The 13,723-nt window shown below is 33.1% G+C and overlaps 3 protein-coding genes across 3 annotated transcripts; 2 read left to right on the top strand and 1 right to left on the bottom strand.

Moving 5' to 3' along the window:
• Window positions 1-2,094: 2,094 nt before the first annotated feature.
• On the bottom strand, window positions 2,095-3,508 carry LOC137813494 (rust resistance kinase Lr10-like). Its single transcript, XM_068615785.1, has one exon. The coding sequence runs from the start codon at window positions 3,409-3,411 to the stop codon at window positions 2,281-2,283; it is 1,131 nt and encodes a 376-aa protein (XP_068471886.1). The 5' UTR covers window positions 3,412-3,508; the 3' UTR covers window positions 2,095-2,280.
• Window positions 3,509-8,008: 4,500 nt separating this feature from the next.
• On the top strand, window positions 8,009-8,470 carry LOC137815483 (putative RING-H2 finger protein ATL21A). The gene has a single exon (XM_068618600.1). The coding sequence runs from the start codon at window positions 8,009-8,011 to the stop codon at window positions 8,468-8,470; it is 462 nt and encodes a 153-aa protein (XP_068474701.1).
• Window positions 8,471-11,421: 2,951 nt separating this feature from the next.
• On the top strand, window positions 11,422-12,691 carry LOC137815482 (rust resistance kinase Lr10-like). The gene has a single exon (XM_068618599.1). The coding sequence runs from the start codon at window positions 11,422-11,424 to the stop codon at window positions 12,535-12,537; it is 1,116 nt and encodes a 371-aa protein (XP_068474700.1). The 3' UTR covers window positions 12,538-12,691.
• Window positions 12,692-13,723: the final 1,032 nt, after the last annotated feature.

Genomic DNA, 13,723 nt, shown 5'->3' with positions numbered 1-13,723 from the left:
GACAAAGAAGATTATAATTTGAACAATATACATATAAAAAGAAGACTTAATGCAACGCATCATTCATTCATTGGGCTTGCTTTTCATTTATTTTGAAGAGTGCAAGTATTTATCGCACTGTAATGTTATTATTTACAGAGAAAATTGTTATGATTCAATTCTTTTCATTTTGAACTCAAATTCCACCATTTGGTTCCAATTGAATTAAATATTTTAGGATAAGTTTGTTAGAGATAATGAAAGGATAAATCTTCCAAGTAAATTGTAAAACATATAGTTCAATAATTTACTCCTTGAGAGTTTTTAATGGAGTAGAAGAAAAGAATCTAATAACTTATATCTTCCATTAAATTTGTCATGCCAAGAACAATAACAAAGGGTTAAAAAATCTTTTTATTTTTATGCCAAGAATCTAAGTTTGTAGTCTTGTCAATCTATCTACTTAAGATTCTTATGACAAGTAGACTTTCCCAAGTTGTTAAGACCCTATATAATTTTATATCCTTTTAATTTATTTGAATTTTGGTGCAACTACTTTCGAACATTTTGATGAAATAGACTTTCTGACGATTATTCTTACATGCCTTTCTTAAATACTTCATTTCTTTAACATAAATCATCTCATCATATTAAGAATCGATCATGCAAGAGTTATTTCCTCCATTCTACAAAACATGTTAACAAAACTCTAAATCCAATTTACTATGTAAAATTTGTTAGTGTACCGGTAGGCTCCATATGATCGAGATGTTGGGTCTGTACGACTGAGACCATATCTTGGGATCCGGTCGGGGTACCGACCGAGACCAAAATTAAGGTTACGCTTAAACAGGATTAGCAGAGATAATCAACAATCAAGAGATAGGAAATACATTTCTAAACATGAACCAACTCTCTAATATGGCCTAATAAGGAAGGGCCCATGATAATTATATAAATAGGCACAAATTCCCTAAACCAGTTATGTCATCATAGTGTGCTAAAACACCGAGTACCGAACATTGTACTCACTTGAGCGTCAGAGTGTCTTTTGCAGGTATCATTCGAGATCGAAGACCGCAAGGAAGAGAGATAAAGCAGTGAGAGGGAAGTGGATTGTCTATTTCTAGAAGGAGGAAAAGAGTATCGATCGACCGACTAAAGGAGCAACTGCAATCGTTCTTTGGGCCCCAAGTTCAAGAACGTTAAATTATTGTGTTAAACGAAACCTTGAATTCACTTGTCTTGTAGGATTTTCGTGAAATGAAAGGTGAAACGAAGATTCGTATTCATTTGTTATCCTCATATTGTCAAATGCAGCTTCATATCAGGACTTAGAAAATCGTAAATAATATTATAATGTTAATGAAATTGTAAGTATAATGTTTGATATTAAGAGATTTTCAAACTGGCACTAGTAATTTTTTTGTTAATAATGATTTTAGTAAATTATTTATCACTAATATTTAGCTGACAGTTTTTAGGATTGTGAATAATAAGTTTAACGGGTTTAAAATGCTAATAAAAAAAACTATTAAACATAAATTTTTGTAGTGTATAAAAGTATTAAGATTATTATTCTAAAAAAAGTAAATGATGTGTGACACAACTTAATTATAAAGTGTTCCACCAATACGAGATTAGGCAGAGAATTTTCGTCCTATGATGGAAGTTGGTACAATTGTACACATGGTTTTACTTATTGGAGAAATTTTAGTTAAAAAAACTCGCCAAAATATAATTTAATGGCTTACTAATGTTATTTGGAATATTAGAAATATTTATTTTATTTCACACTCATCAAAACTTTTCTTAAAATAAGTGTTTAGAAACAAATTAAAATAAAACTAATTTAAATAACAAATTATAATTGATTTGATGAATTCTTTTTTGATAATTTGATTAATTACTTTCACATTCAATCCTTTACTATTATCTAGCTTACAATACAATCTCAATTATTGAAGAATTTAGTACATACACTTATCAGAAAATATATCTATTTAATTTATTATTTTAACTAAATTCACTTGTATATTTGATTAAGTTTTAAATAACAATTAAAAAAAAACTTAGGATGCTACAACTACTTTAGTATAATTAACATATCGAAAATCTTAAAACAAATTTTTAAATTTGGTAAACCATCATTTTAAACTTTGAAGTATAAAACAATAGGAAATAACTTATACAATGTAAATATTATAGATGAACAATGTTCAAGTTACTAAGTTTGATGCAAATAAACAACTAATATGCATTATTAAATACTTTCATTTAGTGGATCATTAGTGGCAATCTTCATGGAATAGCTTGAAGAACTAATGAACTCGGACATACGGTTGTTTGATCAGAGCATATTCTTTCCAAAGTTTCACGTGGATACAGAGAAGGCTTTGGAGGTATTTTAAGGTTCTCAATATCTCCTTCAAGCATTTCGACTACTTTATTCATAGAAGGACGATCATTTGGTTTTAATTGTATGCACCAAAGTGAAACTATCATCATTTTTTTTGCAATTTTCTTCTCATCCTCTGTGACATCTTCCATTTCTATATCTTTCTCTTTGTCAAGTTGATCGTAAATCCAAAAGGGAAAGTAAAGTTGGCTTGAACGCTCTGCATGAGGGTTTAAGTTTTTCCTCTTGCATGCTATTTCTATCAGAAACATTCCAAAACTATAAACATCAAACTTATCTGATATTCTTCCTATATTTGTATAAAACAATTCTGGAGCCATGTATCCGATTGTCCCTCTTGCTGGTGTCATAGTCACAACACTTTTGTCTATTGGATAGAGTTTTGCCAATCCGAAGTCAGAGACTTTTGGGATGAATTTTTCATCAAGCAAGATGTTGTGGGGTTTGATGTCAAAATGCAAAATCTGCATCTCACAACCATGGTGTAGATACGAAATCCCACGTGCTACTCCAATTGCTATATTATATATTGTGTCATAGGTTAAATGCAGATTTTCTTCTCTGGAAAATATAAATTTGTCAAGAGATCCATTAGGCATGAACTCATAAACAAGAGCACGTTTTGAGCCCTCAGCACAATATCCAATTAAGTGCACTACATTTTGATGATGTATTGTTCCAATTGTTGCAACTTCATTGATAAAGTCTTGTCCATTACCTTTTGATTTTCGTAACACTTTTATAGCAACAGAAGGTCCACTGCGCAACTTTCCTTTAAATACAGAGCCATAACCTCCTTCACCCAATTTTTCATTGAAACCTGTGGTCATCTTCTTAATTTCCTTATATATGTATCGAATAGGCATCAAACTATTTTGCTCTAAATAACTTTCAATATTTTCGGATTGTGAGGAATGTCTTCTTCTCCACTTGTATGTCATAAGAGCAATAAATAATATGGTGCCAACAACATATCTAACTATGAGGTATGGCATACAATAGTGTCCCAACATAATTAATGCTGATTGATATGCACCGTAATGTTCAAGATTTTGGTTTGGTCCAGTGATTGTTAAAAACAATCCTGTGAATTAATATCGCAAATGTCATCATGATGTAAAAAAGAAAGAAAGAAAAATCACACCTTCCTTGAAATAAAAGAATCACTTGTCAACTTTTTTTATTAATATAATAACAATAAAATCTTTAAACTTTTAAATTTACTTATACTTATTATTAATTATTATTATTATATTTTTATTATTATATTATTATTATCATTATTATATAGAGCCAATACATTTTTTATAATTATTTTTTATGTTATGTTTTAATTAAAAAAATTATTATTTAATAAATAATATATATATATATATATATATATTTTATTTAATAAACCACGTAATTGAATAATTTATTTCTACTAAAAATAATGTATATCATTAAATAAAAAGAATACATATTTCATAAGAAGAATAGATATTTTGATAACTATCTTTAACGTCATTTTTAATTAGATAAATTTATCTTTTAATAAAAAAAATATTTTATTTAATTCATAAAATAATAATTAAATAATATATTTCTACTAAAAAAATAAGTAAATAACTTTTTTACTTAAAAAGTAGTAGAAACACATAAGTTCTCGCTATTGATATTTTCTTTATTCAAACTAACGAAAACACATATTTCTCACATGTGTATTCACATCTTTATTATATTCAAATAGATAATTTTATAATTTTTATATATATTTTTTATGAATATTTAATTAAAAATAATATAAATTAAAATATATAATTTTGAAAAAATAGTATTGTAAATTATATAGCCGTTACTTTTAAAAAAGAAGCTACTTAATTTTGTTAAAATAAATAAAATTTATTCAATTATTTATTTTATTAAATAAATAAATAACTTTTAATAGGTAATTTTTTTTTCTGATTTTATAGGTAGTTATTTATAAACATAGTTATTTTAGCTTTAAAGATGGCTAGTCAAAGGATAAAAATAGGATTAAAAAGTTATATAGCCATTATTTTTTAATAGAGAAGTTCTTTAGTTATTTTAATAAATTTTTTACTTAATTTTTTATTTTATTAAATAACTAAATTATTTTTTATTAATAAAGGGTAAAATTGTCCAATTAAAAATAATTTTTATAATTTAGTAAACAATTGTTTCTTATTTCGTAGGTAATGTGTTATATAAGTAGTTATTTTAGTTTTAAAAAATGTTATTCAAAGGATAAAACAGTGAGAGTCTGTGTACACAAAATAGAATATTATCTTTATTAATTTTATAATAGATAATAAAATTAAAAAAAAAACATATTTCTAAAAGAATGATTTAAAAATTAAGAGAAATGTATATTTATGTTATTTTAAAGTCAGACCATTACAAAAAAAAAATCCTCTTTTCACTACTAAAGATTAAAATTATCTAAGGATAAAATTATCAATTAAAAAGATGAAACTAGAGATAAAAAAAAAATACTGTGATGACAAAACTATATCCTTGAACATAAGTATTCGGTGGTTAGGTTAGGGTTTTGTCCTCCTATGGTAAAGTTTCTCTTTTAAGTGGTTAGGGTTTCTCTAGTGTTGTGAGATTGGGACAAATTCTTCTAAGTTTTCAAATTTATTGGGGGTGTCTGAATGATCAAGGTTGATCTTCACAAACTAAGTCATCTTGTACGACTCAAGCACAAAAGAAGATTTTTTCACAAGCTAGTGATATCTCTCTTTTACAGTTGTTTTCTTCTTGTATCAAAGGAAATTTGATATTTGTTTAGATTGATGAAGATATGTATCTCGTAGGTCTTAAAGGCAGTAAAAATCACCTTCATGGAAGAATAGTACTATCTAAAGGTGACAAACCTCATACTCATATGAACATCAACTAGAAGTTGGATCTTGCTTGAGAGTCTTTAGAATCTTGGAAAGTTATTCCTTTGAGAAAAGTGTTTTAGGAATTTGTTTTTTCTTCCCTTGAAGACATTAGAAGAGTCTTAGCAACGAGGTCTTGGAATCTCAATTTGGGTATCTTGACAGTCTTTGTTTGAACCAGACTTTGTGCCATCTTGCATGAAACTCACCAAAGCTCAATGTTTAATCAAAATCCACAGTCTTTCTATGGAATATTGGCAACCAAAAACAATTTTCTCTAAAGCAAGAGGAATTAGTACTCCTATTTCCCTCGATGACTGCACAATGAATACATTTAGAGGTTTTTTGCTAGAGTGTTAGTTGATATTGATATGCTATATACTTTGTCTAATCAAATTTTGGTGAAAAGACTTAGTTTTGCCTTTTTGCAGATATTGAATTTGAGAAATTGCCTCCATTTTTCTCTTCGTGTAAAGTGATAGGGTATGATATTTCTAAATGTAGACGAATCCTGATAACCTCAATAACACAATTAAACTGTCTGCTGTTTTATCCAAACTTGTTCTAGAGTATAGACTTGTGACTGTCTAGAAAAAAGAAACTAATGAAGCCCTTCACAAGGAAGTGGTCACAGAGAAACAAAATTATGTAGTAGAGGGATAAATATATGAGGTACTTGTTCGTAAGGCAGGGGTGGTGGAAGTTGAAGGAGCTGTTATTGATCTTGATACCCTAGTTTGAAGTTGTTGTTGGTCAAGTGGAGGCTGGATCTCTTGTTGGTCAAAAGTTTAAGAAATCTACTAAAGAATTAATTATTGTTGATAATGTTTAAGTTGTTGTGGTTGTTGATATAAGGGTTGGTTCACGATCTCAGGATGATATTTTAGTTGATATGACGTCTTTGGAGAATGTCCACGAATCAAATGATTTGCTAAAAAAAAAGACTCCTTGCCTCTTAAAAATTTTGGTCTTTTTGAAGGATTCTCTCATCTCAAATCTGCATCTAATGCAACAAGTCTTACATTTGTTGTTGTCCAACGAGTTACTTCTAAATCTATTTCTCAAGATTTGGCCTTACAAATTGTTTTGAATCTTTTTCAGTGAATATAGTTGACCTTGACCTAAACCCTAAACCCTAAACCCCAAAAATATTTGTAATGACTATTTTCTTCTCAACTTTGTATAAAGAAGATATATATATATATATATATATATATATATTGTGAAGAAGATAAATATATTTGTAATGACTCTTTTCTTGGTTTAACATGCTCTAAACGATTGGTGAGTGTTGATATGTCAAAGTGGGAATATAACATTCATAATGAAGACATGTTATTTTATATATAAAAAAAAAGTTTAAGAAAGATTAATTAAACACCAACGACGAAAGTACTATATTAGACCGACATTGACATTGAGAGACGAATGCTTAGGGAACAAATGCTTAGGGAACGAATAAGATTAGATACCCTAATAGTGTTAGTCGTAAACGATGGATACTAAACGTTGTGTATATCGATCAATGCAATGTTGTAGCTAACGCGTTAAGAATTCTGCCAAGATAATACGTTTGCAAGAATTAAATTCAAAGGAATTAACAAAAAAAACTTGAACTAAACTAAAAGGAAAGTTGATAAAGAGAGACACACCAAAATGTACTTCATTATAACCATGGGTGTCACAAATTTCAAAAATATCAAGACCTTTATTCAATAAATATATTTTACACTACTAATTACACGTGGCACATAAAATAATGTTATTAATGTTCCACTTATCTTACAAGAAAAAAATACATGTCCATTAAGTAATTTTGTCAAAGAAAAACATTTTCTTCTATTCTTTTATGATTTTCCTCAAACTCATAGCTCTTTACCCACTCCTTTTCGATGTATCGAGTTTCTTGACTATTTTTTTGCTTTAAATTCGAAATTTTAACAACTACTTTTTATGAATGGACCACAAAGTTTTTTTTTCACATTAATGTCAGTTCTAAGTAGTTAAGTTTATTTAATAGTTTCATTTTCAACCAATAGAGATACTTTTACTAAATCATCCCAAATATATTTATTGGAAGATGCGCTTATGTTTAAAGATAAGTATGGTTTAGGATGTTGAAATTTGCTTATATTTAAGTTCATTAGTTTTTTTTTTAAATCGAAAGTAAAGAGAGAGTAGTTAGTAGTCTTTATGTGATTCTTGGAACAAACTTTTGTTGTTGTCACATACACTGCAGTGCTCATTAGTCTTTGGCTTGACTTTTCTGCATTATTACGCGTGGAAGATATAGGACTTTTGTGGCAGTGAATTTCGAAGAATTTGATAAGGTGGTCTCGTATACGAGTGTGACTCTCACTGCATTATTGTTGTTTGGGGGAGTGAATTCTTGGCACTTAATATGCATCTACCTTGACATTCATAAAAGTAAATGTATGCTAATTCTTATCGATAAACTGTGACAAGTACGGACCAAATTATGGGACTTCATTTTTCCATTAAAGAACTATTTTAAAACGCAGACTTTGACTAATTTTTATTTTTATTTTTTATCAGCAAGACTTTGACTAATGAGAAATCATAAGTCTTTTTTTTTTTTATCTTTTCTGTGGTTTCTGCAACTGATTGCAAAAGTAAAAAACAAATAGAAATTAGAAGTGTTAGCATAAACTAAAAGAGGCACTGAGCTCGATTAACAGCTGTTTTCTCGTAAGAAAACAAAATGGCAAGAGTGTTGCTCCTCCAACGTGATTGTGCATTGATGACGCTATTCATGCTTCTTCTTATCAGAACTGGCAGCGCTCATAACGAGTGCGATGAGGAATTGTCTTGTGGGCCGAACCAACCCCCTATCAGATTTCCCTTCCAACTCATCAAGGAGATGGACGACCCATGCGGTTATCCCCGTATTTGTCTTTCTTGCTCTGAAAAAAACGAGACCATGCTTGCGCTTCCTACGATGAAACTCCTAGTCAGTGACATAGACTACCGAATTCAGGAATTTAGCTTAACGGACCCCGAAAACTGCTTTTCCAACAAGTTTAACCAAACCATCAATTTTATTCGAACTTACCAATTCGAATCACCATATGGTGGACCACACAATAACTTGAGCTTCTTCAACTGCACTTCAGCTGATCATTCAATCCTCACATACTACTACGAGGATGGCTCAAATTCATGAGACATGGTCTCCTGTCCGATTTGATGGGAAAAATGTACGCGGAAGCAATACACACAATCACAAATCAACTGCAGAAAATAAACAACACATGATTCGTGGTTCGGTCGCCAACTGCAACCTACATCCACACGGGTAACTATTAGGTTTTCATTATATCATGTTGCACACCAATTACAATGATCTCTTTAAATAGAGATAATAAAGGAACACAATGATTAAGCCCACTCACTAAAACACGGTGTCTACTCAGCCCAACCCAATTGGTCCTGGCTTCATACCTAACAATCTCCCTCTTGAAGTCACGGAACAATGTTCACCTGCGCTTCAACTGTGTACATGGTGTCTTGTCAGCCCAACCCAATTGGTCTTGACTTCATACCCAACAATCTCCCACTTGAAGTCACGGAACAATGTTCACACGCTTCAACTGTGTTGTGTACATGTACTTCTGTAGTCGACGGAACTCAATGTTCCACATCTAGTTACCACCAACCTTCTTAATCATTTTGAATACTTCGTTAAAACTCCCTTGAGTTTCAACACGTCAGTCACTGACCCGTTCTCTGTTCCTACCGACTCCCACTTACATCTAGGAACCTTAGCTGAAGCACAACTCGTGCTCCCACTGCCACAAGTACCTCTGACTGGTCTACCTGAACCTTTCCATGCTCGTTCATCCTGAATCTGACATGTGGCTCTGGGTTTCTCTCTTGTAAAGACAACCCTCTTCTGTCCACGAGATTCTGTGAACTAGACTTTGTTTATCTTCTGAACTGAGATGGTCACTCCCTCAGACACGGTAATCCAACCATATACAACGAACCTCTCTTTCTTCCACAGGCCATGACAAGATTTCCCTTGACGACCTTCCACTGCTAATTTCCGAACATCACTTCCTGTCCCTGTCCACTCAATTGTCTAACAGAAATCAAAATTTTCGTCAAGCTTAGAACAACTCTGACATCCTTCAAAGTCCAGAAATCAACTGAAGTCTTCAACACTATGTCACTCATGCCCGTAACATCAAGAGTTCTGTTGTCCGTTAGTCTTACCTTTCCAAAGTCTCTAATAACTAGATTATGCAATGCTTCAGAATCCATGACCCAGGAATCCACACTGTTATCCGCGCAACAAACTAAAAATTCCTCGTCTGCGAAGTCTTCTGCAATGTTGACTTATTTATCATTTCGGCATTGATTCCTGAAATGCCCCACCTCCTTGCAGTTCCAACATGTTACACTTGAGCAATCCCGAATCTTTGACTAACTCCTTCTTTTGTTCTTGCTCCCACTATCTCTGATATTTTTATTACCTTTGATGACATATAGCGATTCACTAGATAATTCCCCAGAACTCCTTCTTCGGACATCCTCGTCAAGAATGAGATCACGAATCTTCTCAAAAGTGAATCCATCGGATCCCGCTGAACTGGTAACTACTGTAACCATTCCGAACCAACTGTCAGGCAAAGATAATAGCTGTAGTAAAGCTTGAACTTCATCATCGAACTTAATGCCCAATGACATAAGTCTGACTAAGATCGAATTCGTTTTATTGATGTGCTCAGTAACTGAACTCGTAAATCCTCAATTTGCATTTTCCACCAACTGAAATTTGTACCATCGAATTTTCAATTCGGAACTTCCCTTCTTCTACCATCTCAAATGACTAGACGAGATACTCGGTACAACTAATTTCAGATTTTGGCAATCTTTTTTTTTTAAATTAAGACCACAATAATTGCATCACCCAAAATCAGTCACCAATAGACCTGGTCGCAGTCCCCAATGCACCGGCGCTCCGCCACACTGGACCGCAGCTGCCAGAACACGCACCGTCGCTGTTCACGCTCCGCACAACCACCGTCTGGTCACCGCCGTCGCACTGCAATCCATGTCGTCTCAGACCAGCACACGTGCAGAACGCACATGCAACCCTAACTTTGGGATGTCGTTGCCGCCCGTGCGAAACTCTAGCTTTGGGATGTTGTTGCCGCCTCTGCAAAACCCTAACTTTGGAACGTTGTTGCCGCCTCTGCGAAACCCTAAGTTTGGGACGCTACTGCAGCCGCAATTTTCACGTCTCGTTGATTAATTTCTGCTGATCGGATCTCTAGTGTGTAATCGAACCAAGGCTCTTGAATCCACTGATGGGAAAAATGCACGCGGAAGCAATACACACAATCACAAATCAACTGTAGCAAATAAATAACACATGATTTAACGTGGTTCGGTCGCCAACTGCAACCTACATCCACCCGGGCAACTATTAGGTTTTCATTATATCTTGTTTCACACCAATTACAAGTACAATGATCTCTTTAAATAGAGATAAATAGAGATAATAAAGGGACACAACGATTAAGCCCACTCACTAAAACATGGTGTCTACTCAGCCCAACCCAATTGGTTCTGACTTCATACCTAACAATCTCCCACTTGAAGTCACGAAACAATGTTCACCTGCGCTTCAACTGTGTACATGGTGTCTTGTCAGCCCAACCCAATTGGTCTTGACTTCATACCCAACACGATTTACATTTCTTATTCTTTTCAAAGTGTTCTCAATTGGATCTAACATCCTGTACCAAGATGTTCGACCTCACTGGGCCAATCGTATCCTTCAACCGGGGTATCTTGTATTTGAGATGGTCCAAACCAAATTGTGCTGAGTGCAAAAGAAAAGGCAAGAGATGTACATGGAAGACCAACAACACCACAGGAGACATCGATTGTTTTGAATGCAAACGGAAGAGAATTCACGTTCCTAAATCTTTTACTTTTGCTTCTACAGGTAACATCACATTCGCTTATTAATATAATTCAACTCCTTATTCCTACAATTTAGGATGTCAACAATTGAATGGCATTAAAAAGTATAAGCGTATGAATTGAAACAAGTAATGTTTAAGTGTAAAGACTGAAACAAGTACATAAATATTTCTTTTTTTAATGAAGTCTCCAACCGCTATTCTAGGTTCGATCCTTTTGGGGCTGCTGGTCATTGCTGTCTTCAAGAGCATCCTCTATTTTAGGAAAAAGCAAGAAGACCAAGAAAGAGTGGACAAGTTTTTAGAGGACTACAGGGCAGAAAAGCCTGCAAGATTCACCTACGCTGACCTGAAAAGAATTACCAATGGCTTCAAGGAAAAGCTAGGGGAAGGAGCTCATGGGGCTGTGTTCAGAGGAAAACTTTCGAGTGAGATTTCGGTGGCTGTGAAGATCCTCTACAGTACAGAGGGAGAGGGGAATGAGTTCATCAATGAAGTGGGAATTATGGGCAAATTCCATCACATCAACGTGGTGCGTTTGCTTGGCTTCTGTGCAGATGGACTCCATCGTGCTCTTGTCTACAATTTCTTTCCAAACGGTTCCTTACAAAGCTTCATATTTCCACCAGAAGACAAGGACCATTTCCTTGGATGGGAGAAGCTTCAACACGTTGCTCTTGGTATAGCTAAAGGGATTGAGTATCTTCATCAAGGTTGTAATCGTCCCATTATTCACTTTGACATAAATCCTCACAACGTGTTACTTGATGACAACTTCACTCCAAAAATCTCGGATTTTGGCTTAGCAAAATTGTGTTCAAAGAATCCCAGTTTGGTGTCCATGACAACTGCTAGAGGAACTTTGGGATACATTGCACCTGAAGTCTTCTCCAGAAACTTTTGGAACGTGTCTTACAAATCCGATATTTACAGTTATGGAATGTTGTTGTTAGAAATGGTTGGTGGGAGAAAGAATGTGGACATGTCTTCTCCACAAAATTTCCATGTTCTATACCCGGATAGGATCCATAACCTGGTTGATGGAGATGTACATATCCATGTTGAGGATGAAGGTGATGTTAAGATTGCAAAGAAACTAGCAATTATTGGGCTTTGGTGCATTCAGTGGGAGCCAGTGAACCGTCCATCCATAAAATCTGTGATACACATGCTACAAACTGAAGAGGAAAACCAGTTTGCTGTGCCTCCTAATCCATTTCACTCAACAACTTCCTCTACAGCTAAGGGACTCAGTTCCACAAGACGACCTTTGCAGTTGGAAGTGATTCAAGAATGATTTACACCTGAAAAAAATTAATGTTTAATTTGTAGAAAAAATATAGTCCATTATTTTATGAAATATGATGAAATCTATAACATCTAGAGATCTGTAAATGTATTTTGTAGTGTTAGAAACTATATTGAAATAAATGAATAAATTAGTTTGTTAATATTGTCGTCTGTTTCAAGGTTCATTTGGTAATCAAGAACTAGAAGGAAGGTGATTCAAGGTTATTTTGGTAATCAAGAAAACATGTTGGTCATGAATAAAACTTGAAGCCACAAGTGAAAATGTTTGGATGACGATTACCCAAGATGAAGACGTTGTAGATGTTTTATAATGTTTTTACTTTTTCTTTAATTTTAATTGCAATATTGTTGTTTGAATCGTTATTGGATTTAGGTATATTCCCATTGGTTTCCAATACTTAAGAAATTGTAACTTAATACACTTTATATGATAGCTGGGAAACACTCGAACAAATCTAATTACAAAATAAAAACTCAAATTTACGAGACAACCAAGGAAGCTAGTTATATAAAATAGAAAAAATTAATAAAATTGAAATCCTTTCTAGAGCTAGTTTGTTACTTTTCTAGGGGTTGTCAAGGTCTTTCTATTAGTGTTGGTACTTTTAGAGGCTCTATTAAAGGATACGGATACCAGAGTTATAGAAAGATCCTAATATTAATTGGGAGTCTTTTATAATGATCAGTTGTTTCTCTTTATAGAGGGGAATAACCTTTATTTTATCTTTGTGTGTTATGATTCTAGTATTTAATTATTGATTATTTCCTTCTTTAGTTAAACCCTATAATGAGTGTACTACTTGTATATATTCAAACCATTTTGTTTTGATTTGAATAATAAGAAAAGAAAGAAGAGATATTCATTTTCATATCCTTTGTCTTCAGTTTACTCTTTTGTTCATCTCTGTTCTATTTTGTAATATGGTATCAGAGCTATGCTTGCTACATTTATTCATGGGTGAAGTTGATGATCCCTCACAAGATTTTAGTTCACCTTACCATGTTACTTCATCAAATAATCCTTCCTTTCTTATTGTCCCTATTATTCTTGAGGGACCAAATTATCATCATTGGTCTCGTTCGTTTCAAATGAGCCTAATTTCAAAGAACAAAATAGGTTTCATTGACGGAACTATAGAAGCTCCCAACAGTACCAAATCATTGTTTCCAAC

Source organism: Phaseolus vulgaris, chromosome 1 (genome assembly GCF_000499845.2).
Source record: "Phaseolus vulgaris cultivar G19833 chromosome 1, P. vulgaris v2.0, whole genome shotgun sequence".
NCBI lineage: Eukaryota > Viridiplantae > Streptophyta > Magnoliopsida > Fabales > Fabaceae > Phaseolus > Phaseolus vulgaris.
Note: the sequence above shows the minus strand (reverse complement) of the source record. Positions and strands in the feature narration are given on the sequence as shown.

Bases quoted from the DNA above. Each gene is read 5' to 3' on its own strand.
- LOC137813494 (XM_068615785.1), bottom strand. From the start codon at position 3,411: ATGTTGGGACACTATTGTATGCCATACCTCATAGTTAGATATGTTGTT.
- LOC137815482 (XM_068618599.1), top strand. From the start codon at position 11,422: ATGAAGTCTCCAACCGCTATTCTAGGTTCGATCCTTTTGGGGCTGCTG.
- LOC137815483 (XM_068618600.1), top strand. From the start codon at position 8,009: ATGGCAAGAGTGTTGCTCCTCCAACGTGATTGTGCATTGATGACGCTA.